Source organism: Pelophylax lessonae (genome assembly GCF_965119305.1).
Source record: "Pelophylax lessonae genome assembly, chromosome: 6".
Lineage (NCBI taxonomy): Eukaryota > Metazoa > Chordata > Amphibia > Anura > Ranidae > Pelophylax > Pelophylax lessonae.
In genome coordinates, this window is record NC_138773.1 from 19739711 (window position 1) to 19766168 (window position 26458).

Here is a 26458-nt window from a genome sequence, read left to right on the forward strand (position 1 = left end):
AAAAAAAAAATATATATATATATATGTACCTCAGTTGTATTTTATGTATTGATGTAATGATACAAGATAGATGATCAAAAATACAATAAAATACATACACCCGAATTAGAAACTTTCTGCTTCACCATCCCCCACCCCCTATACATATAAACACACATGCTTGGAAATTTTACACTGCGACACCAGAGGCAAAAATTTACAGTTAAAAAAAAAAATACAATAAAATAAATCAAATATATATATTTTTTATTATTATTATTTTTATTTACTTTTCTCCCTTTAAAATGCAGATGCATTTAATAAATCTTGGAGGACTTTATCATCTATCAAGAAAAAAAGTGCTTCAGTTGTAAATTCATGTATTCAAAAAATGCTGGAACTCATGGTTGGCTTCCAATAGTGAGACTGCTGCACAAAAAAGGTAGTTGAATACTATACTACAAAACCCAACAGAAGTAATAATATTGTGTGCTATCCCAACGTGTATTCATGCATTGATGCAAATGGTTTGTCAAAAATAGAATACAATAAAATAAAAAAATATTTTTTCCCCCTTAACGTGCAAATGCGTTTAATTATATGTGGAAGACCTTATGATCTATCAAAAAAAAAAAAAAAAATATATATATATATATATGTAATTCAGTTGTATTTTATGTATTGATGTAATGATAAAAGATGGATTATCAAAAATGCAATAAAATACATACACCCAAATTAGAAGCTTTCTGCTTCGCCATCCCCCACCCCCTAGACATATAAACACACATGCTTGGAAATTTTATACTGCGACACCAGAGGCAAAAAATTTACTGTTAAAAATAAAAATACAATAAAATAAATCAAATCAAATTATATATATATATATATATACATATATATATACACACATATATATATTATTTTTATTTTTATTATTTTTTACTTTTCCTCCTTCCAGATAGCTAAAAAGATCAATGGTGTCAGTGTGAACTTATCTGGGAGGCAGAAATTATTAATTGCCCAATTAACCCCTAGCAACCTCTGGAAACCCTGGCCTATAAATATAAACACACATGCTTGGAAATTTTATACTGCGACACCAGAGGCAAAAAAGGGCATCTCTCTGTTTTATAATATACTCCAAAAATAAACAACAATTGGAAATAAACTCCACCGATGCTGTTATGGGAAACCGACCTTGGCAGGAACATTACCTTCCAACAATGGTCGGTCACATTCCGATCCACTCATATAACATCAACCCAATAGTAATAGTAAGTAATAATATTGTGCACTATCCCAACATGTATTCATGTATCAATGGAAATGGATTGTCAAAAATAAAATACAATAAAATAAATAAAGCTTTTTCTTTTCTTTTTTTTGCTATTTTCTACGTGGTTTTTTTTCCCCTTAATGTGCAAATGCATTTAATTATTTGTGGAAGACCTTATGATATATATAAAAAAATATATATATATATATGTAATTCAGTTGTATTTTATGTATTGATGTAATGATACAAGATGGATTAAAAAATAATAAAAATCAAAATAATATATATGTATGTGTGTGTGTATATATATATATATATATATATATATATATATATATATATATATATATATATATATATATATATATATATAGATATATAATTTGATTTGATTTATTTTATTGGATTTTTTTTTTAACAGTAAATTTTTGCCTCTGGTGTCGCAGTACAAAATTTCCAAGCATGTGTGTTTATATGTCTAGGGGGTGAGGGAATGGCGAAGCAGAAAGCTTCTAATTTGGGTGTATGTATTTTATTGCATTTTTGATAATCCATCTTGTATCATTACATCAATACAAAAAATACAACTGAATTATATATATATATACGTCAGTTGTATTTTATGCATTGAGGTAATGTAATGATACAAGATGAATGATCAAAAATACGATAAAATAAATCAAATAAAATAAAGGATATGTTTTTTTTTATATTATTCTTTTTATTTTTTTATTTTTTTTTCTCTCCTTTAAATGTAAATGCATTTAATAAATGTTGGAAGACTTTATGATCTATCACAAAAAATTAAATAAATAATAATAATGTATTAATGCAAGATAGGTTGTAAAAAAAAAACATTGAACAGGAATTTCCCCTGAGCCAACCCTTTCTGACCCGGCACAAGGTAGTATGTGACTTTCTGCACATACACAGCGATTTGCATGTGAAAGGTAGATTGTGAAGGAAGACATCAGACACAGGTTTAGGCTTTACCTGTTTTTTGATGTAAATTAAAGCATTCAACCTCTATTTTTATGGCAATGCCCCAAGGAAATTGATGGTTTCAGACAAGCAGAGGTCCTCCTACACCCTTCACAGATGGTAAAATTCTACTCTGACCTATAAACAATCTCTCCGGGATGCGGTTCATATGGACATTTGTTGTATCATTCGGTATCTTTACAAATGGGACAACAATGACCCCAGGCAACAAAAAACTTTCTCCAAAGAGAACGTAGAGTGCATGCAAGTAGGAGAGAGGTCAGTAACTAGAAGCATTGCTAACCATAATGATCATTAGCTGATAAACAATGGAACTTTTGATGGACATGAACCTAATGATCATGGCATGCTCTCTTGTTTCTTCACATGGCTGGTCATCCATTAGGGATGCGTATACTGGAAGCTTGAGTATATAAAAAATATAGTCATTAATAAAACAGAATATATAGGTGCATTTTCTACTATATTGTAATAAGTGATGAGATGAACATGTCAAGTGCGAGTTTGGTCCGAGGCGGGTTACTGAAGGTTGGTTGTCGAATCTGAACCCACATTAAAGTCAATGGGACCCGAATGTTAAAAAAATAAATAAAAAAATAAATAAATAGTAATGGCTATTTTCTAGTTTACAAAATGTCAGGGGAGGAGGCCTAGGCACTGTCCTAAAGAACAGGTACACATGCAAATTACATTTTTAAAAATCTCTTTGGTGGGATGCAGTGATTTCAATAGTGCAAGAAATTGCAAAACACCATAAAAAATAGTAATGGCTATTTTCTAAATTAAGAAATGGCAGGGAAGGAGGCCTAGGCACTGCTCTAAAGAACAGGTAAAAATGCAAATTACATTTAAAAAAATCTCTTTGGTGGGGAGCAGTGATTTCAATAGTGCAAAAAAATTACAAAACTCCATTAAAAAAAAAAAATAGTAATGGCTATTTTCTTGTTTAAGAAATGTTGGGAGAGGAGGCCTAGGCACTGCCCTAAAGAACAGGTACAAATCCAAATACAATTTAAAAAAATCTCTTTGGTGGAAAGCAGTGATTTCAATAGTGCAAAAAAATTCAAAACTCCATAAAAAAAAAAAAAAGTAATTTCTATTTTCTAGTTTAAGAAATGTCATGGGAGGAGGCCTAGGCACTGCCCTAAAGAATAGGTGCAAATTCAAATTACATTTTGAAAAATCTCTTTGGTGAGAAGCAGTGACTTCAATAGTGCAAAAAATTGCAGAACTCCATAAAAAAAAATAAAAAAATAGTAATGGCTATTTTCTAGTTTAAGAAATGTCAGGGTAGGAGGCCTAGGCACTGCCCTAAAGTACAGATACAAATGCAAATTACATTTTTAAAAATCTCTTTGGTGGGAAGCTGTGATTTCAATAGTGCAAAAAAGTTGCGAAACTCCATTAAAAAAAAAAAAAAAAAAAAAATATATATATATATATATATATATATATATATATATATATATATATATATATATATATATATATATCATGCCTGGAGGATAACCTACCTGGAATAGATGTTAATGGGGACCCAAAATAATAAAATAATAATAATAATGAAAAAAAAAAACAGCAGGTGCATCCCCCTAAAATACATACCAGACCCTTATCCTTGATAAGGGTCTAGTACGGACATTAAGGAGAACACTATGAAAAAAAGTAAAAAAAAGAATAAAAAATAAAACAGGATGAAGTCCCAGAAAAATTCTATCATAGAGTTAAAAGGGAAACACGTACAATAAAACAAAAGAAAAAGGATAAGGCCTTTAAAAATCCATACTCTTAACTGAGCATATGGTCTGACAGGCCAGGAAAGTGGGAGAAAAGTATGCCCCTGCTCTAGAACCATATCAGGACACATACACATGGGGGATACCCAGACAAAGCACCTTGTCTCTAGGTTGATGAGAACAAATGCCTCTTTCCTACAAACCTGGCCTGGTGGTTATTGGAATTTGGAAGGCCCCTTTAGGATAGGGGTCCATAGATACCAAACCACCCACAAATGTGAGCAAGGAGTACATGGTATTCCTACTCACTCACAAAAAAATGTAAGCATAAAAAAATGACACCATACATTGGAGAAGTCCTAAAAAATATAACCCCCCCACCCCCTAAAAAAAAAAAAAAAAAAAATGTCCCATGATGTGCATCAATTGTAAATCAAGTCATCCAGCAAAGCAGATCCACATCAGTCTTGAAAAATGACTCCTACAGACCTGCTGAAAAAATAAATCTTCCTGACTGCAGTCATGATCCACTCCCATTGGTTACTCTCAAGTCAAGAGTCGCTTACTCTTGAGCCTTCGTGATCTGATCCTATTGGCCTACTCAATGACATCTCTTGGGCCCACCCCAAAATATATAAAAAAAGGAGCTGGGTTTCCCTAGGTAGTGTCAATGATAAAATTTGGCCATGACTATATTTTGGTAATGCCATTGTCCAGATATGGCCATCACTTGTTGCTAAGGATGCAGAGGCTGGTAGCACCACCATCTGCTCCTCTTGGCCTACTGAATGACATCTCCTGGGCTCATCCCAAAATATTTAAAAAAAGGAGCTGAGTCTACCTGGGTGGTGTCATTGATAAAATGTGGCCATGACTATATTTTGGTAATGCCATTGTCAGGATATGGCCATCACTTGTTGCTAAGGATAGAGAGACTGGTAGCACCACCATCTGGTCCTCTTAGCCTACTGAATGACATCTCCTGGGCTCAGGTCTACCTGGGTAGTGTCAATGATAAAATTTGGCCATGACTATATTTTGGTAATGCCATTGTCCAGATATGGCCATCACTTGTTGCTAAGGATGCAGAGGCTGGTAGCACCACCATCTGCTCCTCTTGGCCTACTGAATGACATCTCCTGGGCCCCACCCCAAAATATTTTAAAAAAAAGTAGCTGAGTCTACCTGGGTGGTGTCATTGATAAAATTTGGCCATGACTATATTTTGGTAATGCCATTGTCCAGATATGGCCATCACTTGTTGCTAAGGATGCAGAGGCTGGTAGCACCACCATCTGCTCCTCTTGGCCTACTGAATGATATCTCCTGGGCTCATCCCAAAATATTTAAAAAAAAAAGGAGTTGGGTCTACCTGGGTGGTGTCATTGATAAAATGTGACCATGACTATATTTTTGTAATGCCCCTGTCCAGATATAGCCATCACTTGTTGCTAAGGATGCAGAGGCTGATAGCACCACCATCTGCTCCTCTTGGCCTACTGAATGACATCTCCTGGGCTCATCCCAAAATATTTAAAAAAAAAGGAGTTGGGTCTACCTGGGTGGTGTCATTGATAAAATTTGGCCATGACTATATTTTGGTAATGCCATTGTCCAGATATGGCCATCACTTGTTGCTAAGGATGCAGAGGCTGGTAGCACCACCATCTGCTCCTCTTGGCCTACTGAATGACATCTCCTGGGCTCATCCCAAAATATTTAAAAAAAAGGAGTTGGGTCTACCTGGGTGGTGTCATTGATAAAATTTGGCCATGACTATATTTTGGTAATGCCATTGTCCAGATATGGCCATCACTTGTTGCTAAAGATAGAGAGGCTGGTAGCACCACCATTCCCTTAACAACCATTGAAAAGAAGGAAGCTGTCGTATGCTGTATAGCAGCTGTAGACATGCCACTACTTTATATGACATTTGGCTTCCACCAAAAGTTTTGGCATTTGAACAGCCAAATTTCGATCTGAACCTATGTTTGGACTAAACTTTGAGCTCATCCTTGATTGTAACGCACTCCCGATTTTTCTGTTTGCACACGACTATATGTGAGAACTTGTCTTTGAGTATAGGGATAAATCAGGCTCCCTGCTACCATGGGTTAGAGATAACTCCTGCAAGTTCAACATTTGCTGTCCTTTTGAGTTACTGTTGGGATTCTCTACACAAAATTTTTGGAACCATCATAGACAATAACTTTTATCTTGGGTTGATCAGAGTGGGTTGCGTTTTTTTTGGAGCACCTCACTGTTTCCTTTCGAAATAAAAAGGACTTTTGGTTCTATAAAGCTGAAGTTAAAACAGGTCTTCAACCTCCTCCCATTTTTTTGAACCCATGGTCATCAGGTTCCGGGTTCTGCACAGCTAAGGTACTCACCCACTCAGCAGATCCAGCGTTGACCTGTTGTGATCCACTTCTCTTATGCCCCCCTGCTAGGTCTTGCGCCATCTTCTTGCATGATGCCATCGGGAAGCTGACAGCTCTTCCCAGTTCAGCTGGGCCTCTCTCCTGAAGACATGCCAATAGGCCCACCCACTCCTCATTTCTTAATGACTGACTATACCTCCTGGCATATGTGATGTACATACCCCAGAAGGCACAGCGGTCAAAGTATACAAAATTCACCTATGCAAGTGACGTGCATGGGGGTGGGGCAATCCAGAGGTTTCGAAAAAAAAAAAAAAAAGCAGTTTGCACAGTGGAGGGGAGAAGGGGTGGAGTGGAGGCAACATCATATTGAGGGCAAAGATTTCCTTTGCCCTCAATAAAAAAAAAGCCTTTTTTTGACCCCTTCCTGTCTATGTGTGATAGCTGCATGGAATTTCTCAGAGGAGGTTCCTGATGCAACTACATGGCAGATGAGGTTCAATGTTGAAAAATGTAAAGTAATGCATTTGGGTGCCAGAAATATGAACACAAGTTACTCACTAGGCAGTGATCCTCTTGGTGAATCTAAGATGGAAAATTACCTGGGGGTACTGGTGGACAACAGGCTTGGCAGTGGCATGCAATGCCAAGCCGCTGCAAGCAAAGCCAACAGAATACTGGGATGTATAAAAAAGGGGATTCACTCCAGAAATAAAGAGATTATTCTCCCGCTCTACAAGACTCTGGTCCGGCCACATCTGGAGTATGCTGTCCAGTTCTGGGCACCGGTCCTCAGGAAGGATGTGCTGGAACTGGAGAAAGTTCAGAGAAGGGCAACAAAAATAATTAGGGGAATGGAGGACATCAGCTATGAGGAAAGACTACAAACACTGAACTTATTCTCTCTGGAGAAGAGAAGATTGAGGGGGGGGATATGATATCAATGTACAAATACTGTACTGGCGACCCTAGCATAAGGAACAAACTATTCAGAGAAAGGGAATACAATAAGACACGTGGCCACTCACTAAAACTAGAAGAAAAGCGGTTTAACCTTAAACTACATAAGGGGTTCTTTACTGTCAGAGCAGTAAGGATGTGGAATTCTCTTCCACAAGCAGTGGTATCGGCAGGGAGCATTGATAGTTTCAAAAAACTATTAGGTGGGCACCTTAAAGACCACAACATACAGGGGTATACAATGTATGGTTAACAGCAAACGCACCTCATAGGTTGAACTGGATGGACTGGTGTCTTTTTTCAACCTCATTAACTATGTAACTATGTGAAAACGGTGGGCCACATCTGTGTAATGTGTGTCAAAAAGCCACTTGTAGTCTTCATTAGCAGCCCAATATGACAGGGTGACCCTTTAGAAGCTGGCACCTCATAGTGATTAAAGTCACTAGGTTGATGGTGGACAACAGGCTTGGCAGTGGCATGCAATGCCAAGCCACGTCAAGCAAAGTCAACAGTGGAGCTTGGAGTGGCACTTTTTGTGGTTATGGGTCACAGGTTACCAGCACAGAAGCCCGATTGGGAGACAAGGACAGAGAGTTGTCACTCTATACCAGGATGTGTTCCCAAACAAGGACCTTCCCTGTTCCAGTTGGGGAGATGTCACCTCCCTAGCTGTCCTGGTGAGAGTTGGCACCAGAACAGAAACAGAGGGTTAATCTCCCAATGGGAACACTGTCTAAAGCTGGTCTTACATTATTGTCCCCACACGGGCATAGTATCCTGACAGCAGCATCCTCTCTTGTCAGAATGCATTGATCAGTGGCTGCAGCTGAGGATCGAGGAACCTTATCCAACATGTCCCTTTGACAGATAAAATTATTAACTTCTGTTGAGCGGGGATAACTACACTCTGATCAAAATGTGTCCAGTCCCTTCTGAACCGGATAATCTCCTTCAATGTATGGCAGGTTAAAGTTTTTTTATTTATACCTAGGTACAGTAAATGTCTCCTAAACGTGTGCCGATGATGTCACCGGTACGAGCGTTCTCTATGGACAACGTGCCGTCCCTAGAGAGAGCCATGAGACGCCGTGGTAGTGACGTCATCGCGGCTCAGCTAGTCATATGGCCACAGCCCGCCAACCCCGAATGAACATAGATGGTGACAAACCTGACAGCCATCTTAACCATTTCCTACTCTATCCAAACCTCAAGTACTTTAAGTTATTTTTTTAACAAAGAAAATAATTGAACATATGATTATATCTATTACCATACGGGTGCACTGCTTGTTGGAATTCCAATTAGGTAAATAGATGAACTATAGAACAATATGAGCTATACCTAAAATTAGAAACCTTCTCACAGTCCCCATAGTTGTTGAACACGCTTGGGATAAGCATAAATCTATACTAAGAAATTCAAGTTAAAAACAAATAAATTAAAAAATAGGCAAACTCATTGGACCGCTTGGTCTTTGTCATCCAACACTCTTCTATCTCCATATATATTTCTATGCATCACGTTCGTCTCGGTAATTAGAGTGTCTCACCTTGGGGACAGTTTTGAACATGATTAATTGAATCCATGTTCTTTTGACCAGGAACCAGTTAATCGGCTTTGTGGTTCTATAAAAGAGCCCTGTATTCAACAGTGTGACGGGAGACCATCACAGGACACCTACCACAGCAAAGAGCCATTGACTTTACATTGAACTATCATGTGGAGACTTCTGTCCTTTCTTCTGCTGCTCTTCCAGGCAGGTAAGTGACTGTCAACCAGCCAAGCTCTGCAACACAACCATCCTAGTCCAGGGACACCTTCTATCCATCTTCTTATAGAGTTTGCTTTTTACTGCTTTATATACTTTTATATGCTTTTTTGCTGCTTAATATACTGCTTTATATATCGATATACAGTATATTGACATCACTTGACAATGCATAAAGCAGCCTATCTAAATCAGGAGGTCCTCCAGAGGTTGCTATGGGTTTCATGAGCAATATCTGCCTCCTAGATAAGTAATCACTGACACTAATGATCTTTTAGCTATCTGTAAGGGGCATTCTTCCTACTGACCACAAAAGTAAGGGGCTTGCTTCCCACTAACCTTCCGCCAATGCATGGTTAGCCATAGATATGGTGATTGTCACCAAGGGGTTTCCTGAAAGCGGAAAGTTATTGCAAGGCTACCCCCGTATTGAACAGATTGAGAAAGGCTCGAGGGACCACTGCTGATAATTACTATATTGTATCTATAGCTCAAGGCATGAGTTAATGTGATTGTCAATGGGATGAATGTTCCTCACACTGGTGGTCAGTGGGAAGAATGTCCCTTACATTGGTGGTCAGTGGGAGGAATGTCCCTTACATTGGTGGTCAGTGGGAAGAATGCTCCTTACATTGGTGATCAGTGGGAAGAATGCCCCTTACATTGGTGGTCAGTGGGAAGAATGTTCCTTACATTGGTGGTCAGTGGGAAGAATGTTCCTTACATTGGTGGTCAGTGGGAAGAAGGAGGAGGACACACCCAAAGAGCTCTCTCAGAGAACCAGCCCTTTTCAAGCCTGGGCCTTGCTTGCTAGCTTGGCCCAGGAACAATGCCTGATCCTGGGGGAGGCCCTGGGAGGGATCCCCCTGATGACACGGGGCCTAGTGAGGAGGAGGTGGAGGACCTGTCTGTGGGTCCAGGCCCTGGTGAGAATGCGGATGTCTTCAGCCAGAAGATTATCAATCGTTTTAGGGCGATTGGGAGAGCTGAAGAAAAACTTAAAGTTTTGAAGGCTGAACATAAATCCTTCAGAGCCAAATACTGCCAGGCCTGGAGTAAAAATCGCACAGCCATGAAGCCTGAGCTACAGGAATTGGAAGATAAGGTAAAGAAACAATCTTTATTACTGGAAAAGTTGAAAGATAGAAGCGGAGTGTTTAAAGAAAAATTTGATAATGAGAGGAGATTTGCCAGCCAAGCATCAGCAAGTTCTGTGGATCAGCAGCCTCAGTTAATGGATGACCAGGCTCCATCTGCCTCTGCACCTCTCCCCCCATGCCAGAACTGGGAATCGCCAGCGGCAACCAGCCAGGGGGTTGAGAGTGGGCATGGATCCCTGACATTTATCCAGGAGATGGAGTCCCCCCTGAGAGCAGATAAGTTTGCATTCACTGATGATCCATCAGAAATCCCTGTGGATGAGCAGAGGAGATACAAACCAGAAAAGCCAGTACTGGTGGAGAAATCCCAGTATACCATGCTGCCATCCAACATGTCTGCCCCACCTGCTGTAGTGGATGGTGTCCCAGGTGAGAAGGAGCTTTGCCTACAGCTACCTATTGGAGATTCTGCTGTGAACACAACCAGTACAGACATGCAGGGAAAATCCCTGACCGTGAAATCCCCGGACCATCAGGTGAATGTGGATGGACCTGCATCTGACACCCCAGACATGGATTTTGCTGGTCTGGCTGAGACCAGTAGTCCCTCTGAAAGCAAAATGGCTGCCAGCTCCAAGGAGTCTGTTTCACTTTCACCAGAGCTTCCCAGTGTTTCAGGGCTGATTGCTGGTGGGGGAGGGGATCAGCATGCTGCTGTTTTTGGAATGGAAGCAGCCATGGAAGTTACCTGCAGTGTTTTACCTGCTGCTGTGCTAGAACTGAATTCCATTTCCACAGCTGAAAACCCTGTCCCAGTGGAAGAGAAGATGACAGCTGAAACTCTTACCAGTGCAGCACCAACTATGGATTCTGCTGTGAAGACAACAAATATCCCAGCAAGTATTAAAAATGACAATAATCATAAAGCAATGAATGTGGTGGGTGGTGGTGAAGGGGATAATATTGCTGGGAAAAATAGAAATGACATTTCTCCCCCTGCTCAGCAGAGGAAAGATTTATCGATTGTACAGATCAATCCCGGATCTGTACAATCGTTATCTGTTATGTCTGTGTCGGATGTTTCAAAACAAACTGATGGATTTTCTGCTGGGAGGAATGTTGGAAGCTATGCTTCAGCTTTGGGGAGTCGCACCAGGGTGGGTGGTGGGGATTTGGTTAGTAATCGCAATTCAAGGAGGTTTGTTGGGGGGCTGGTTAGTGGGTATAGGAGGAGGAATGTGGTTCAGTTGCGGTGGGAGGGCGATGGAACGCCGCCAGTAAGGGGGAGAGTGGCCGAGTTGGTCTTGGAAATGGGGTTTAAAGCCTGTGACATTTTTGCTTTGATTTGCCCGGTGGGAAGTTATGAATTTGATTTGTCGTTTGTGAAACCTGAGAGTTTGGATCTCTTTTGGGAGAGATTTAGGAGGTGCAAGGGCCTTCAGCAGTGGAGTGGTTTGGTGCCAAAGGTGATTTCAAGACAGCCTCTGATAAAGTCGGTGACCATCTTGGTGCGTAACGAATCCATACCAGAGGCTGATTTATTAGTATGGCTACGCCGATATGGCGAGGTCCTCACTCCACTGCGGAAGGTCCTTGATGAGCATGGGATATGGACAGGGGCCTGGACAGTGTCACTAAAATTGGGGGTGCTGGGCGATGTAGTTCAGCACCTTCCCTGCTCAGCCTTTCTGGGTAGGGATAGGCTGACCATTTTCTACCAAGGTCAGCCTAAGGTATGTAATAAATGTGGTGATAAAGGCCACTTTGCATCGTCCTGCACCCACAAGAAGTGCTCACTGTGCCAGGATTTAGGCCATTTGGCCAGAGAATGCACCCAGATTCGGTGCAATTTGTGCCAGCAGCTGGGTCATCCATATAGCCAGTGCCCAGAGGCACTGCATAACTTGCCAGGATTGGAGACTGAGCTGCAGAGGCTTGATAAAGAAGATGAAGCAGCTGAAGTTAGAGAGGAAATTGTTGTTGCCCCTCCTGTGTCTGTTGTGTCAGATTCTGTTTCCCCTAGTGAGGTGGTCCCTGAGTCTGTCCTTCCTGTGTCTGTTGTGTCAGATTTTGTTTCCCCTAGTGATGTGGTCCCTGAGTCTGTCCCTCCTGTTGTTCCTACATCTACTGTGCGTAGATCCTCCAGACTAGCGGAAGCTGCTGGGGGGGCGGGTATAGTGGATCTTCCCCCTCGGCCTACTCCACCTCCAGTCCCTGTCTCTCGACACCGCAAACGCGGCCAAGAGGGTGCAGGGGTGCTGGATGGTGGTGGGGTCGATGGGGTTGAGGGAGGGGTGTCCATGTCCCATGTCTCACCCTCTGTTGTGGAGGATTCGGATGAGGAGGGGTGGGAGAGGACAAGGAGGAAGAAAAAGAAAAAGAGGAAAACCAGTAAAGCGGTCGTTTCCTCCTTACAGTTAGAGCCAGGAGGGGTTCCTCTTGGCAACACATTTTCGGTTTTATCAGGGGAGGAGTTAGTATCCGATTTATCCACTTCTTTATCATCTATGGATGAGGGGGAGTCACATAGTGTAAAGAGAGCTGTTTCGGGTGATGAGAGTGTGGTGGAGGTTAAGAAACGACTACCCCAATCATCCTGATGGCAGTGCCCGCTCTGATAAAGGTGGCGACCATTAATGTCGCCAGCGTGAAATCTGCAAGAGCTCGTGATATTGCCTTATTTTTGCTCAGTGAGTTTGATGCTGAGATTTTATTTTTGCAAGAGACCTGGCTCAATACTTTGGCCGATATCCATCTAGCAAAAAGGGAGTGGAGATGCGGTCCCTCCTTTTGGTCTCTTGCGGCTGAGCCTTGCAGCGGAGTTGCGGTTCTTTTTAAAACCGATATGGTAACGTGCCGGCGGATAATTGAGGTAGAAATGGGGAGATGCATGGTCTTAGACGTCTCTGTTAGGGGGCAGGACCTGCGCCTCATCAATATCTATGGACCGCAGTCAAAATGGGACAGGAAATGCCTCTTCACAAAGATCAAGCCCTTCCTTTTTACATCCCAGCAGGTTGTCTTTGGAGGTGACTTTAACACCATAATTAGGCCTGAAGACAGGGGGGTCTCCATAGACAGGCTGGGTTATGATAGCGTTTTTCTTAGAGATATGGTTAGACAAGCAGGCCTGGTAGATGTGCACATTAAGCACTGCCCTGGCAGCACGGGATTCACGTTTCAGAGAGGGAATAGTCAGAGTAGGATAGACAGGTTTTTTTTAAAGGAGAACTCTGCTTTCTCGGCTCCTGAGTTGAGGGCGGTGGAGTTCTCTGACCACTGTATGCTGTCTGTGACTCTGAATGCCTCGGACACTCCACCCAGGGGAAGGGGTACCTGGAAACTGAATTCGGCTCTCCTGGAAGATGTAGAGGTAAGACAATCCTTTGAGGATTTTTTTCAGGCACAGGTTTCTATTCTGGACTTTTGCAGCAGTAAGTCAGAGTGGTGGGAGCTTGTGAAACAAAGGGCGATTGGACTTTTCAAGGCCATAAGTAAGAAGAAGCAGCTTGGTATGTATATTGCCTACCAGCATTTGCGGAGGAAGCTTGATCGTCTTGTCTCGTATGGAGGAGATCCAGGGGAGATCTCGGAGGTAAAGCTTCTTCTTAGGAAGTGTCAATACGACCGGCATGCCTCCTTGGTTCTGGAGAGAGATTATGGGAAATATCACTCGCCTGATCCTTACCAGAACTGTAAGCAAGGCATAGCAGTTAAGACGGTCATAGGTCTGAGGGATAGTACGGGTTCCCTGGTGAAGTCCAGATCAGGGATCCTGGAGATCTTCAGGTCATATTACGCAGACCTTCTGGGAAGAAAGGACCTTAGTCGGGACAGGATGGAAAGCTTTCTGGATTCTACTCCAGGATTGGGAAATGATACATTGCCTTTGATGGATTTGACAGAACCAATTTCAGCGGATGAGGTAGTTCGTGCTATAGAGAAGCTGGCTACCAAAAAGTCGCCTGGGCCAGATGGGTTGACAGCTGAATTTTACAAGTGTTTTAAGTCCATTCTGGCTCCCTTTTTAGCGGAGGTTTATAACAGCTGTTTAGAAGAGGGTTCTCTCCCTCCCTCCATGAGGCAATCCGCTGTGATTCTTCTGTCAAAAGGTAAAGACCCCTCAATAATTGAGAACTGGCGCCCCATCAGTCTTCTCAATGTTGATAGAAAGATCTTGGCGAAGATTCTTTTTTGGCGCTTGTCGTCAGTAGCAGGCGATTTGTTGTCCAATCATCAGCACTGCTCGGTCCAGGGCAGAAGTACCTTTTCAGCAATTTTAGCTGTCCGGGAGGCTTTGGAGCGATGCAGGGCTGCTGGATGGAGAAAGTACTTGCTGGCATTGGATCAGGCGAAGGCTTTTGATCGAGTCAATCATGAGTACCTGTATTTGCTTCTTGGTAGATACGGCCTGCAGGGGAGGTTTATTGATTGGCTGAAAACATTATATAAAGGGGCTGAGAGCTTCCCACTTGTTAATGGTTGGGTTGGACGGCCTTTTGAGGTTGGCTCTGGTGTGCGCCAGGGGTGTCCTTTGAGCCCCCTGCTATATGTATTCGCAATCGACCCCTTCATAAGAAGGTTAGAGAGTGGATCGTTGTGTGGGGTGCCTTTGGGCATTGCTGGTGTGCCACCTTTGAAGGTCGTGGCCTATGCCGATGATGTGTCTGTTATTATCTCTGGGATGGAGGAGGCGCAGGAGGTGGTCTCTGTGATAGAGCAGTACACTGAGGCTTCTGGCTCTAAAATCAATCATGAAAAGAGTGAAGTTTTCTGGATGGGTGAGGAGGGTGAAAGCTTCGAACTTCCGGATGCCTTCCCAGAGCCCCAGCAGGAAATTAAAGTGTTGGGCATCAAATTTGGTCCTGGTGACTATGGTCATCGAAATTGGGAAAGCAGGTTGTTGAATGCCAATGCCAAGGTGGCAAGCTGGAAGAAATGGAAACTTTCCTTGAGGGAAAGGGTTGACTTGATTAAAACTTACCTGATCCCAATCTTTTTATATGTCAGCTTTGTCTGTATCTTGCCGGAATCTCTCTATGCGAGGGTGTACAGCTGCTTTTTCCAACTGTTATGGGGAAATAGGCTGAACCTGATCAAACGCAATGTAACTTACCTGTCCAGGCGGGAGGGTGGTCTAGGAATGGTCAACCCTATAGTTTTCTTTTCTCTGCTTTTTTTAAAGTATAATCTTGGTAATATGTTAGCAGAGACCCCGCCGGGATGGGTGGGTATTTTTCAATCTTGGTTTAGGCCTTTTCTGCGATGCTGGGAAGATGGCGGGCCAGTGAAAAGTCTGAGAGTCCGACATGGCAAGCTTCCGGCTTATGTTGCCCCGTGTCTGAAAATACTTAGGCAGTGGCAGGTGACAGTGGGGGATATCAAGTCCCTCCCCAGAAAGCTTCTGGAGAAGAGGATTTTGGGCTCTGCTTTCAGTGTGTCGCTGACCTTAAGGGATTGCCCAGGCCCCGTAATGAGGGAGGGGTTGCGTTTAATTAACTTAGGAAGAATCCCTTTGAAGTTTAGGGATCAAGCCTGGCTCGCTTTCCACGGAAGGCTCTATGTGAGAGGGAACCTGAAGCATCGCCCTGTGGATGATCGGGATTGTCCTAGAGCGGAGTGTGTTGGTAAAGTGGAGTCTATGGACCACTTTTTGCTCCAGTGTCCCTTTAACATAGAGGTGTATAAAAGGGTGGGGAGGGCTCTAGGCATCCCCTTTCTCTATCGCATGAGTTATGCGGAGTGGGTGTACGGGGCATTCCCGACTCGCTGGGATTTTGATTTGGATACACTTTTTCTAGTTAGTATAGTTGTCCGTTACTTCACGTGGAATGCACGGTGCCAGATTACCCTGCGGAAGAAAGTCCTCCCTGTCGAGGTTGTGGTGTACGATATTCTGGGTGAGGTTGGGAAGATTCGGGGTCTTGAGAAGGGCAGGGAGCCTCGAGCGGTCTGGATAAGGGCGTGGAGGAATATCAGACCTGCTTTTGGTGAACTGTCCATCTCTGGGTGAAAAGCTTTTTTCCTATGCTATTTCTTTCACGCCCTTAGCTTTTGTTAGTTAATATCTTCATTTTTGAAGAAGGGCTGCATGCATAATGGGAGTGGTTTTGTTTCTTGACCTCGCAGGTTTGATGTCTGGTGTGGTGGTGTGAGTCTTATTAAGATTATTTTTCCCGGTAATGATGTGTTTCATGATGTGAGTTTTGTTTTTGCTGTAAAGGCAGTCTTTATTTGAGAGCAGAATTTGCTATGTATTTTTTTTTCCCCCCTTTTCATGTAAATATGTATATATTTATTTATGTATATTGATTTTATGCTTATTGATTGCAAGACTTTTAATAAACAAAATTGGGAAGAATGTTCCTTACATTGGTAGTCAGTGGGAAGAATGCTACTTACATTGGTGGTCAGTGGGAAGAATGCTCCTTACATTGGAGGTCAGTGGGAAGAATGCTCCTTACATTGGTAGTCAGTGGGAAGAATGCTACTTACATTGGTGGTCAGTGGGAAGAATGCTCCTTACATTGGTGGTCAGTGGGAAGAATGTCCCTTACATTGGTGGTCAGTGGAAAGAATGACCCAGAATTTTTTCATTATTCATTGTACTTCCAGTGTATGGTCTGTATGTGAGGGTGATGACCTACATACAGTATAGTGCTAACATGGGAGGTACAGCAACCTCAGGCAACCAAATATAACTGTTCATTATTCTAGAATAGACAGTAAAATATAACATATCGGAATGGTTATTCTAGGTACATTCTCTTTCTTACACATAGCATATTGTCTTGTACCCAATATAACTATGAAGGACTGATACTAATGTTTAAACAATGTCTCTCTCTCTCTCTCTTCCCTTACTTCTCTCCACCCATGTCACCTCTTTCATGTATATCTTTCTTCTATCCTTGTTTCTTCTCTCTATCTCCTCTCTTCCTACCTTGTACTGTTCTACTTGATTCTCTTTCTTACCATTTTGTCTCGCGTTCTCTCTTCTCACTCTCAATATCTTCCTTTCTTTCTCCCTGGCACACTTTTTTCCATCTCCTCTCTTTTCTATTCCTCTCCTCTCTTCCATTGCCCTCTCCATTCATCTGTCTCTCCACTCTTCTCCTCTCCTCGACACACTTTTTCCTACTTTTTCCATTTTCTCAATCCTTCTCTTCCTCTCCTTTCTTTAATTTTCCTTTCTATTCATGTGCCTCTCCTCTCCTCTCCTCTCCTTTCCTTTCTTCTCATCCCCCTTCTCCTTCCCTCCCCTCCCCACTCCTCTCCTCTCCTTTTTCACCTGCTTCATTTTCTCAATCCTTCTCTTTCTGTCCTCTCTTCCGTTTTACTCTTTATCGTCTGCCTCTCCTCTCTCCCATTTTGTCTCTATTCACCATCTCCTCAACACACATTTTCCCACCTCCTCTTATTTCTCAATCCTTTTCTTTCTCTCCTCTCCTCTCCTCTCCTCTCCTCTCCTCTCCTCTCCTCCCCTCCCCTCCCCTCCCCTCCCCTCTCGTCTCCTCTCCTCCCCTTCCCTCTCCTCTCCTCTCCTCTCCTCTCCTCCCCTCCCCTCCCCTCCCCTCTCCTCTCCTCTCCTCTCCTCCCCTCTCCCCTCTCCTCTCATCTCCTCTCCCTTCTCCTCTCCTCCCCTCCCCTCTCCTCTCCTCCCCTCTCCCCTCACCTCCCCTCCCCTCTCCTCTCCTCTCCTCTCCTTTCCTCCCTTCCCCTCCCTTCACCTCTCCTCCCCTCCCCTCCCCTCCCCTCCCCTCCCCTCCCCTCTCCTCCCCTCTCCTCTCCTCCCCTCTCCTCTCCTCTCCTCTCCTCTCCTCTCCCCTCTCTTCTCCTCTCCTCTCCTCCCCTCTCCTCTCCCCTCTCCTCTCCTCTCCTCTCCTCTCCCCTCTCTTCTCCTCTCCCCTCCTCTCCTCTCCTCCCCTCTCCTCTCCCCTCCCTCCATCTCTTTCAATCTCTTCTTCTTTTCCCAGGATCCCCAGGGATTGTGGCACTATCAGGTAAATATATATATATTACATATTTGCACAGTAATTGAATGTGACTATTGAAGTATTAGAGCTTCCAGCGAAATGTAGAAGAATGTAGGGGTTTATTGGATGATCTACTCAAGTCTACTTGGCAGTGGTGCTGACTAGGGATGGGCCGACCACCCCCCTGTTCAGTCTGCAGCAGAACTCCTGAACAGGGGAAATGTTCTAATCTGAACAGCGAACCCCATTGAAGTCTATTGGAGCCGAACAGGAAAAATCAAAAGCGTCCATTTTGATGGCTTTCTTTTATTCTGTTCTTTTATTTTCTATTCTATTTTGTTCTTTTTTTTATTCTCTTCTTTCATTTTCTGTTCTATCCCTTTATTGTTATTCTATTTTTTTCTATTCTATTTTATTCTCTTCAGAAATTCAAATTAGATTAAAAGACAATTCAAATTCAAACTCGATTCGTAAACTATTGGAATAATAAAATTCAAATTTCATTCGAAATTTTGATTTGTTATTTTGGATTTGTTTAAATTCGTGACTTTTGTTAGGCCCCTTTCACACATATGGCCTGATCAGATCCGCCTGCCAGTTTTTCAGGTGGACCTGATCGGATGCTCCATGCATCCCTATGGGGCAGCGGGTGTCGTGGAGACATCTCCGCTGACACCCGCTGCCATCCAATCCGAATCCGATAAAACATGCTGCTGGTTACCTGTAGATAGACTACATAAAGATCAAAAAAATATAAAAAAACTAGCGCAAATTCTATTTATACCCAACATAGGCTAAAATAATTCTTTGGATGGACTAATTTGATCAGACTGTAAAAATTTTAAAGTGCCAGTGTGTCTATATTAGATGCGGAGATAAATAATAGAACCTAGAGACCACAACTCCCAGCTAGTTAACCTAGTTTGGTAAAATGTATAAAAATTAACAAAAATGTAAAAACAGTCCTGCATGCTGGAAATTATGTGATAAGGTGTAAACAACGTGTATTTATAGTGCAAATAAATACTGTAAATCTGAATGCATATTGTAATAAACTTTCAATGGCATATATATTATAAAAATATGTAATGGAGCAATTGTATTATTTAAAGTCTATTGTGCAAATGTAGAAAAAATTTAAAGAAAAATTCAAAAATGTGCTTAGTTAAATAAACTGACCACTAGATGGCAGTTGTGTGACAAAATAAGTGTAAAGTGACTATAGTGCGACCATCTTTGAACTGATTTATACAAAAATAATCAAAATTTATAAAAGAAGGATATTAGTGTTACTATAACCTTGTACCAACTTAAAACAGACCCACCATCGAAATATATAATGCAAAAATATATATGAAAAATGAAATAGTTTGTAAAAAAAATTCCATTCAATCTAGTCCCACAAACAGTCCATATAATGCTTCAAGTAAATTTTTTGTGAAAATGTGCAAAAAGTGCCAATAAATCATAAAGTGCTTTTGGTGTCCAGATCCCACCGTCTGTTCAGGCTTTCTCTCTAAGGCTCCGTTCACATCTAGGCGTTTTGGGGCGTTTTGGGGGAGTTTTTCTGCTCTAGGATCAGCTCTCAAAATGCCCAACAAGACAAATCCTATTAATTTCGATGGCCCCTGTTCACATCTGAGCGTTTTGACGCTGTGAGCAAAACGCCCAACGCTCAAAAAAGTACTTGAGCTTCTTTTTGGGCAGATTACAGGCGTTTTCCATTGGTCTCTATTCAATCTAAAAACGCCTGCACAAAAAACGCCTGTAAAAACGTGGTAAAAAAGCGGTAAAATCGCGGTAAAAAATCGCGGTAAAAACCGCGTGAAAACGCTACACTCTGGTGTGAATGTAGCCTAAATGAACTTACCAGAACTTTAGCTGGAAACACCCAGCAAACTCGCTTTTGATAGACTCCACTTTTGATTGTATAATACCTCCACAGGACTCTATCTGGTAGCAATCTTGCTTGATTATATCCTCCACCAGGGATAGTGCTCCCAGAGATAGGGAGATTATGTTAGGGAGGAGGAGAGAAACAAATCCAACATAGCGTAATTCCGTTACAAAAGAACAAAGTTTATTTCAATAAATAGTTACACTCACATGACAATGTGTCAACCTGACACTAAGATTCTCGGCAATGAAAATAAATATAGAAGGAACTCCCGGCCGTCTCCAGCCCTGGTGTCCTGCTACCTGTTTGCGGTGTCTTTCTCACAGCATTCTAAGCCTTGCCCTACTAGTTTCGTCACACTGACGTCTTCACGGAGCGGTAGGACTAAGACAGAAAGTGATAAGAAATCCGTGTAGGTATGCGATTCCCAAAAAAACTTTTAGTTCGGTTTAGCCGTCATCCCGAGATAATATTTTGAAAAGGGGTTGGTGCCTCAGGTCAAGGTGTGGGACTTTATGGGCTAATATATTCGTTCATAGGTGAGTATAATTTTCATAAAATTTATTGAAATGTTTTGATAACATACAAAATATGATAAATATATTTGAAAAGAACAAAACAAAGAATATAGTACATAAGGTGTATGGGTTATAGACCCATTAGTGGTAGTGAGAAGAGAAAAAGTAGGGAAGGAGTGACACGGTGGTATGGTGACAATAAATATCTCTCTATTTGTCCACGCTTCTTGTATGGCGTTGGATCTATAGGGAGAGTATTCAGGTTTTCCTACGCGTTTCAGCAAAATGCCTTTATCAAGGAGGTTATGTCAACCATATCTGTGGATATAGTAGATAATAAAATAGGTATATATTATGTTAAACCAATTGAGACATTGTTTCATACTGGTCACATAATGAAATACATACTTGTTAGTAGAAATATTTTGCTCCTGGGCCTTGCTTCTGGTCCTTATATTCCACATAAGAATCAGGTGGACACAGTGATAAGAAATCCAAAATGTTACAGTTTCCACCAGAACAGGAAAAGAGGGGACGTCTTCCAATGTGGACACCTGTTCTAGTGATACACTGAATCTGGGCACTACACTGGTAAATTTTCAAATGTTCGCACAAATGTTCTCCAGATATTTAATGACCTGATCAATTTTGTTCAAAAGTAATACAAAATTTAATTTGTTTTTAACATTCAATTTCGGAATAAACTTTACCGAAGGAAAACCGCATATGCTGTTGGAAATTTGGTTTTTCGAGGAAAGGTTTCATCCTAAAACTTTGAATTTTCTCATCCCTGAAGTACAAATTTAACATTGATTTGACTTTATGAACAATTAGAAAAATAAAGGTTCCTACAATTAAAATTTTCAAACGAAATTTTACTAATGTACTGTAAGGACAGCTGTAGAGGAGACTTTCACTGACTTTGAAGAGATCTGAGTTTTTAGTCTGGCTATTGATATGTTGATAGGACAGGTGTGGAAATATAACGAGCATCTCATATTCTCCTCTGATTGAACAGCCTGCGGGAGACCAATGGTGGCAGGTCGCATTGTCGGCGGGGCAGACGCAGATAAAGGAGCTTGGCCATGGCAGGTCAACCTACAGATGAATGGATTGTTGATATGTGGCGGGTCCCTCATCACTGAGTCTGTGGTTCTGACTGCTGCACACTGCTTTGCGATGTAAGGAAACAGACCATCCATGGCTGAAACTGGTGTTGTATACCCAATAGGGAAGGGGGGTGACAAAGAAAGGCAGCATTAGGGCATCTGCCTGGGGCACAGAGAAGATAAAATTGAACTGCAATAGAAATTTGACTTTAGACATTGCATGCAAGATGAGCATTAGACTTGGTCAAGAACATATACTATATGGTCAAACATTTGTGGACACCCAAGCATCACAACAACTACATGGCTAAAAGTATGTGTGCCCCCTCTCATAAAGATTGAATTTAGGTCTCTCCAGTGAAGGGTCCCATTAGTAATACTCCATACAAAGCCATTGTAGGCAATGGTGCTCTTCCAATCTTGTGGTAACAGTTTGGTGAAGACCCTTTTCTGTTCCAGTATAGCTGTGCCCCTGTAGACAAAGTCAGTTCCATAAAGACATGGTGTGACCAGTTTGGTGTGGAGGAACTTGAGTGTCCTGCACACAGCCCTGACCTCAATCTACCGAACACCTTTGGGATGAATTGGATCACTGATTTTGAGCCGGGTTTTCCCATCCAACATCAGTACCTGACCTCGCAATTGGATACAAGTACCCAAAACCTTGCGAAACCCTTCATAGAAAAGTGTGTTATAGCCAGAAGAGGAAAATGAGTAAAGGGCCCAAATCCCCAATTCCATATTAATGCCCATTATTTTCAAATGTCCACTAAGCTCATGTGATGATCAGGTGTCCACAAATCTTGGCTGATGTAGTGAATTTTAAATTACTACAATGGTATATCTGACCACTAGAGGACAGTGGTGTATTTTGGTTTTGTGCTGCCCTAGGCAAGACTAAAATTGGGTGCCCCCCTTCCCCTTCCTATGTAAATTTGCCCCACTCCTTTTTTAACGGATGTGACTCCCTCCAAAATTGAAGGACTCCAATTCCCAGCATGAACCCCTGAGATCTCACGAGATGGTGGGTGAGAGGGGGTGGGTGAGGGAGAGCGAGGGGGGATGAGAGAGAGAGGGGGTGGGGGAGGGAGAGAGAGAGAGAGGGGGGATGAGAGAGAGGGGGATGAGAGAGGGGGGTGAGAAAGAGGGGGATGAGAGAGAGAGAGGGGGTTAGGGGGAGGGAGGGAGAGAGAAGGGGGATGAGAGAGGGGGGAGGGAGAGAGAGGGGGGATGAGAGAGGGGGGAGGGAGAGAGAGGGGGGATGAGAGAGGGTGAGGGAGAGAGAGAGGGGGGATTAGATAGAGGGGGGGGTGAGAGAGAGAGAGAGGGGGGAATGAGAGAGAGGGGGGATGAGAGAGAGAGGGGGGATTAAAGGGAGAGAGAGAGATGGGGGGGGTGAAAGGGAGAGAGAGAAAGAGAGGGGGTGAGAGAGAGAGAGTGGGATGAGAGAGGAGAGGGGTGAGAGAAAGAGAGAGGGGGGTGAGAGAGTGGGTGAGTGAGAGAGAGAGAGGAGGGGGGTGAGAGAGAGGAGGGAGAGGCGGCTCTAGCAACCAGTGGTCAAAAGAGTCTCAGGGGGAGGGGGGCGGCTTTTTTGCTGCCCCCCCTGCAAAGTGCCGCCCTAGGTCTGGGCCTTGTCAGCCAAAATACAGCACTGCTAGAGGGGGAACTAAATCACTTCATTCATTCATTCCCGCATTCTCTTATTTTTTGTGCAGCAGTAAAGTGTTGTACTGCGTTAGCCAGAGATAGCTGTAGGTTAGTAAAACTCATGGAGATATTTTGGTATCTATGTCTAAAAATTTTGACATGTCTTAGGCTTTCACACAGGCACAACACATGGTCACCATATTATTTTTATTAATAATCTCCTATGATTGGCAGCTCCATCTGGTGGCCATTACGTATTAATTTGACTGAGGTATTTTAGAAACAATATGGCATTATGACCACTAGATGGAGCTGATGATCATAGGAAGCAGTAATAACACAAACAATGTGGTGATCATTCTTTGTACCTATGCGAATGCTAAAGACATTTTTTATCTATAGACCCCTTTTTGTGGGCTACATTTTATTCAATCACTGAACGAAAGGTATCATTTACTTTTTTCTGTCCTACCTTCTTCCTTGTGCTCAGCTGTTTTGTGCAGTAACACTTGCTGTGAAAAATATATATTTTTGTTGTTAACCTTTAACCCATATGCGTGGTGGGCTTTAATGTTTACATGCTGTACATGGTTGAAAGCGTGCTCACTGCGCCCTCCCAGCACAGAAACCTAACTGTCTCTTTAGTAATGGTCAGGAGCCAGCGGGACCATGTGACCACTGTGGTAGCCAATTTAAGATAATTTGGTTGGTAGCAGACTGGCTGGTGAGTTGAGCTGGGAAATTTATTTGGTTTTGATAGCCAGTCACAGTGGTCACATGATTTGGTAGGCCTTCTCATTCCCCAGGCCTTATAAACCAGATTAACTGGACTAGGGATCGACCGATTATCGGCAATGCCGATATATCGAGGGCCGATCTGCACTTTCCCCGATATATCAGAATCGGCCCCTGAGGTTACCGATATTGCCGATATTTTGGGAAAGTGCTTGTACCAGATTGATGCCTGCAGCTAGAGGCATCACCCCGGTACCGGCGTCCATAGCCGACTGTCTTGTAATGACAACCGATGCAGCTGAGAAGCCGCTCGGCTGTCATTACAAGGAGCGGGAGGGGATGTCCCCCCCCCTCCCGCCACCTTCCGCGGCTCGCTCGGGTCTCCCGTTCCACCGAGAGACCCGGGCATCCTACCTGCACGGCCGCCAAAGAGAAGACCCGATCCAACCCGCATCCCCCACCTCTCCTTTACACACTTTTTCCCACCTCCTCCCTTTTCTCAATGCTTCTCTTCCTTTCCTTTCTTCCATTTTCCTCTTTATTCATCTCACCTCCCCTCTCCTCTCCCCCCCTCTCCTTTATACACTTTATCCCACTGCATCTCTTTTCTCAATCCTTCTCTTCCTATCCTCTCTACCGTTTCCCTCTCTATTCATCTCTCCTCTCCTCTCAACACACTTTTTCCCACCTGCTCCATTTTCTCAATCCTTATCTTTCTCTCCTTTCTTCCATTTTCCTTTCTATTCATGTGCCTCTCCCCTCCCCTCCCCTCCCCTCCCCTCCCCTCCCCTCCTGTCTTCTCCCCTCCCCTCCTGTTTTCTCCCCTCCCCTCCCCTCCAGTCTTCTCCCCTCCCCTCTCCTCCCCTCCCCTCTCCTCCACACACTTTTTCTCACCTGCTCCCTTTTCTCAATTCTTCTCTTTCTGTCCTCTCTCCCATTTTGTCTTTATTCATCATCTCCTCAACACCCATTTTCCACCTCTTCTCTTTTCTCAATCCTTCTCTTCCTTCCCTCTCTTCCATTTTCCCCTTTATTCTCCTCTCCTCCTCTCCTCTCGCCTCCCTCCCTTCAAAACAGCCAAACTTGGCGTATTGAATGCTTTTAAGTGCAGAGGAGGGGATCGGGGTCTTTTAGACCCCCAGATCCCTCCACCACAGTACCTTTTACCTTTTAATAAAAAAAAAAAAAAGGTTTCAAATGTCCGAAAATGTCGGCCAATATTGGCCGATACCGATATCCGATGACCAAAATATCGGTATCGGCACCAAAAAAGTCCATCACTAAACAGGACACCAGGGTGGGTAGGAATGGGTTTAATAAAGTTCATCCATGAATGTTTATTCAAACTTCGAAAGGTCATGTCAAATCTATTTTGACCCCAATTGTGTACTTCTCTCTCCCAGGCCTTTGAATATCTCGATTTACACGGTCTATCTTGGGGCGTACCAGCTCACCAACCTGGCGGATAGCAGTGTAGTGGCCAGAGCTGTTCAAAATGTCATCATATACCCAACTTATACCGATGAAGGAAATGGTGGGGACATTGCTCTGCTGATACTAAATAAACCGGTGGAATTTACACCCTACATCCTTCCCATCTGCCTCCCACCTCCGACGCTTCAGCTTCCAGAGGGGACCCTATGCTGGGCAACTGGATGGGGGAACACCAAACAAAATGGTAAACTTAGTAACAAAGTTTCAAAACACACTTCAATATATAAGTTAAATGAGACCTACAACTCTACTCCTCTCCACCTCTACCCCTTCCAGAAAATAGAAACAATTATAGAAGTTTCTTGTGTTGATTTTCTTTATAGGTATACCTAAGAACTCTGAACTTGACCTCCTGCAATCCCTTCAGTCTTGCACAGTTGTATAGACTCCTCTCCTGTACTGAAATTGCTTTCTATGGTCTTATTGCACCTCGTGATCTTCTCCCAATGTGCATTAGAACCTGCAGCAGGTCAGATTGAGTCCGCCACACAGAGGCATAGTATGAAGCTTGTTGGTCCCAATACAAAAGTTGACCTGGGGCCCCCCCCCCCCCACTACTACCAGCTTCTGGACCGGAAGATTTTCCCCCTTAATGACCAGGCCATATTTTGCGATTCGGCACTGCGTTATTTTAACGGACAATTGCGTGATCATGCAAAGCTGTACCCAAATAAAATTGATGTCCTTTTTTTCCTACAAACAGAGTTTTCTTTTGGTGGTATTTGATCACCTCTGCAATTTTTATTTTTTGCGCTATAAACAAAAAAAGAGCGACAATTCTGAAAAAAAAAATTCACATTCTGCTATATAAAATTCCCAAGAAAAATAATTTAAAAATCAAAATAAAATGAATGAAATTCTCAAAAAAAAAAAA

General features: G+C 42.7%; 1 protein-coding gene across 1 annotated transcript in view; it reads left to right on the top strand.

Moving 5' to 3' along the window:
- The window catches only part of LOC309558468 (brain-specific serine protease 4-like), a gene marked incomplete at both ends in the record, with an annotated part of 39740 nt that overhangs the window by 8880 nt on the left and 4402 nt on the right, over positions 1-26458 (top strand). The window contains 2 exons of the mRNA XM_082261539.1: positions 21618-21780; positions 25494-25768. Coding sequence (XP_082117665.1) covers positions 21618-21780; positions 25494-25768 — 438 coding nt within the window. The remainder of the gene's footprint in view (positions 1-21617; positions 21781-25493; positions 25769-26458) is intronic.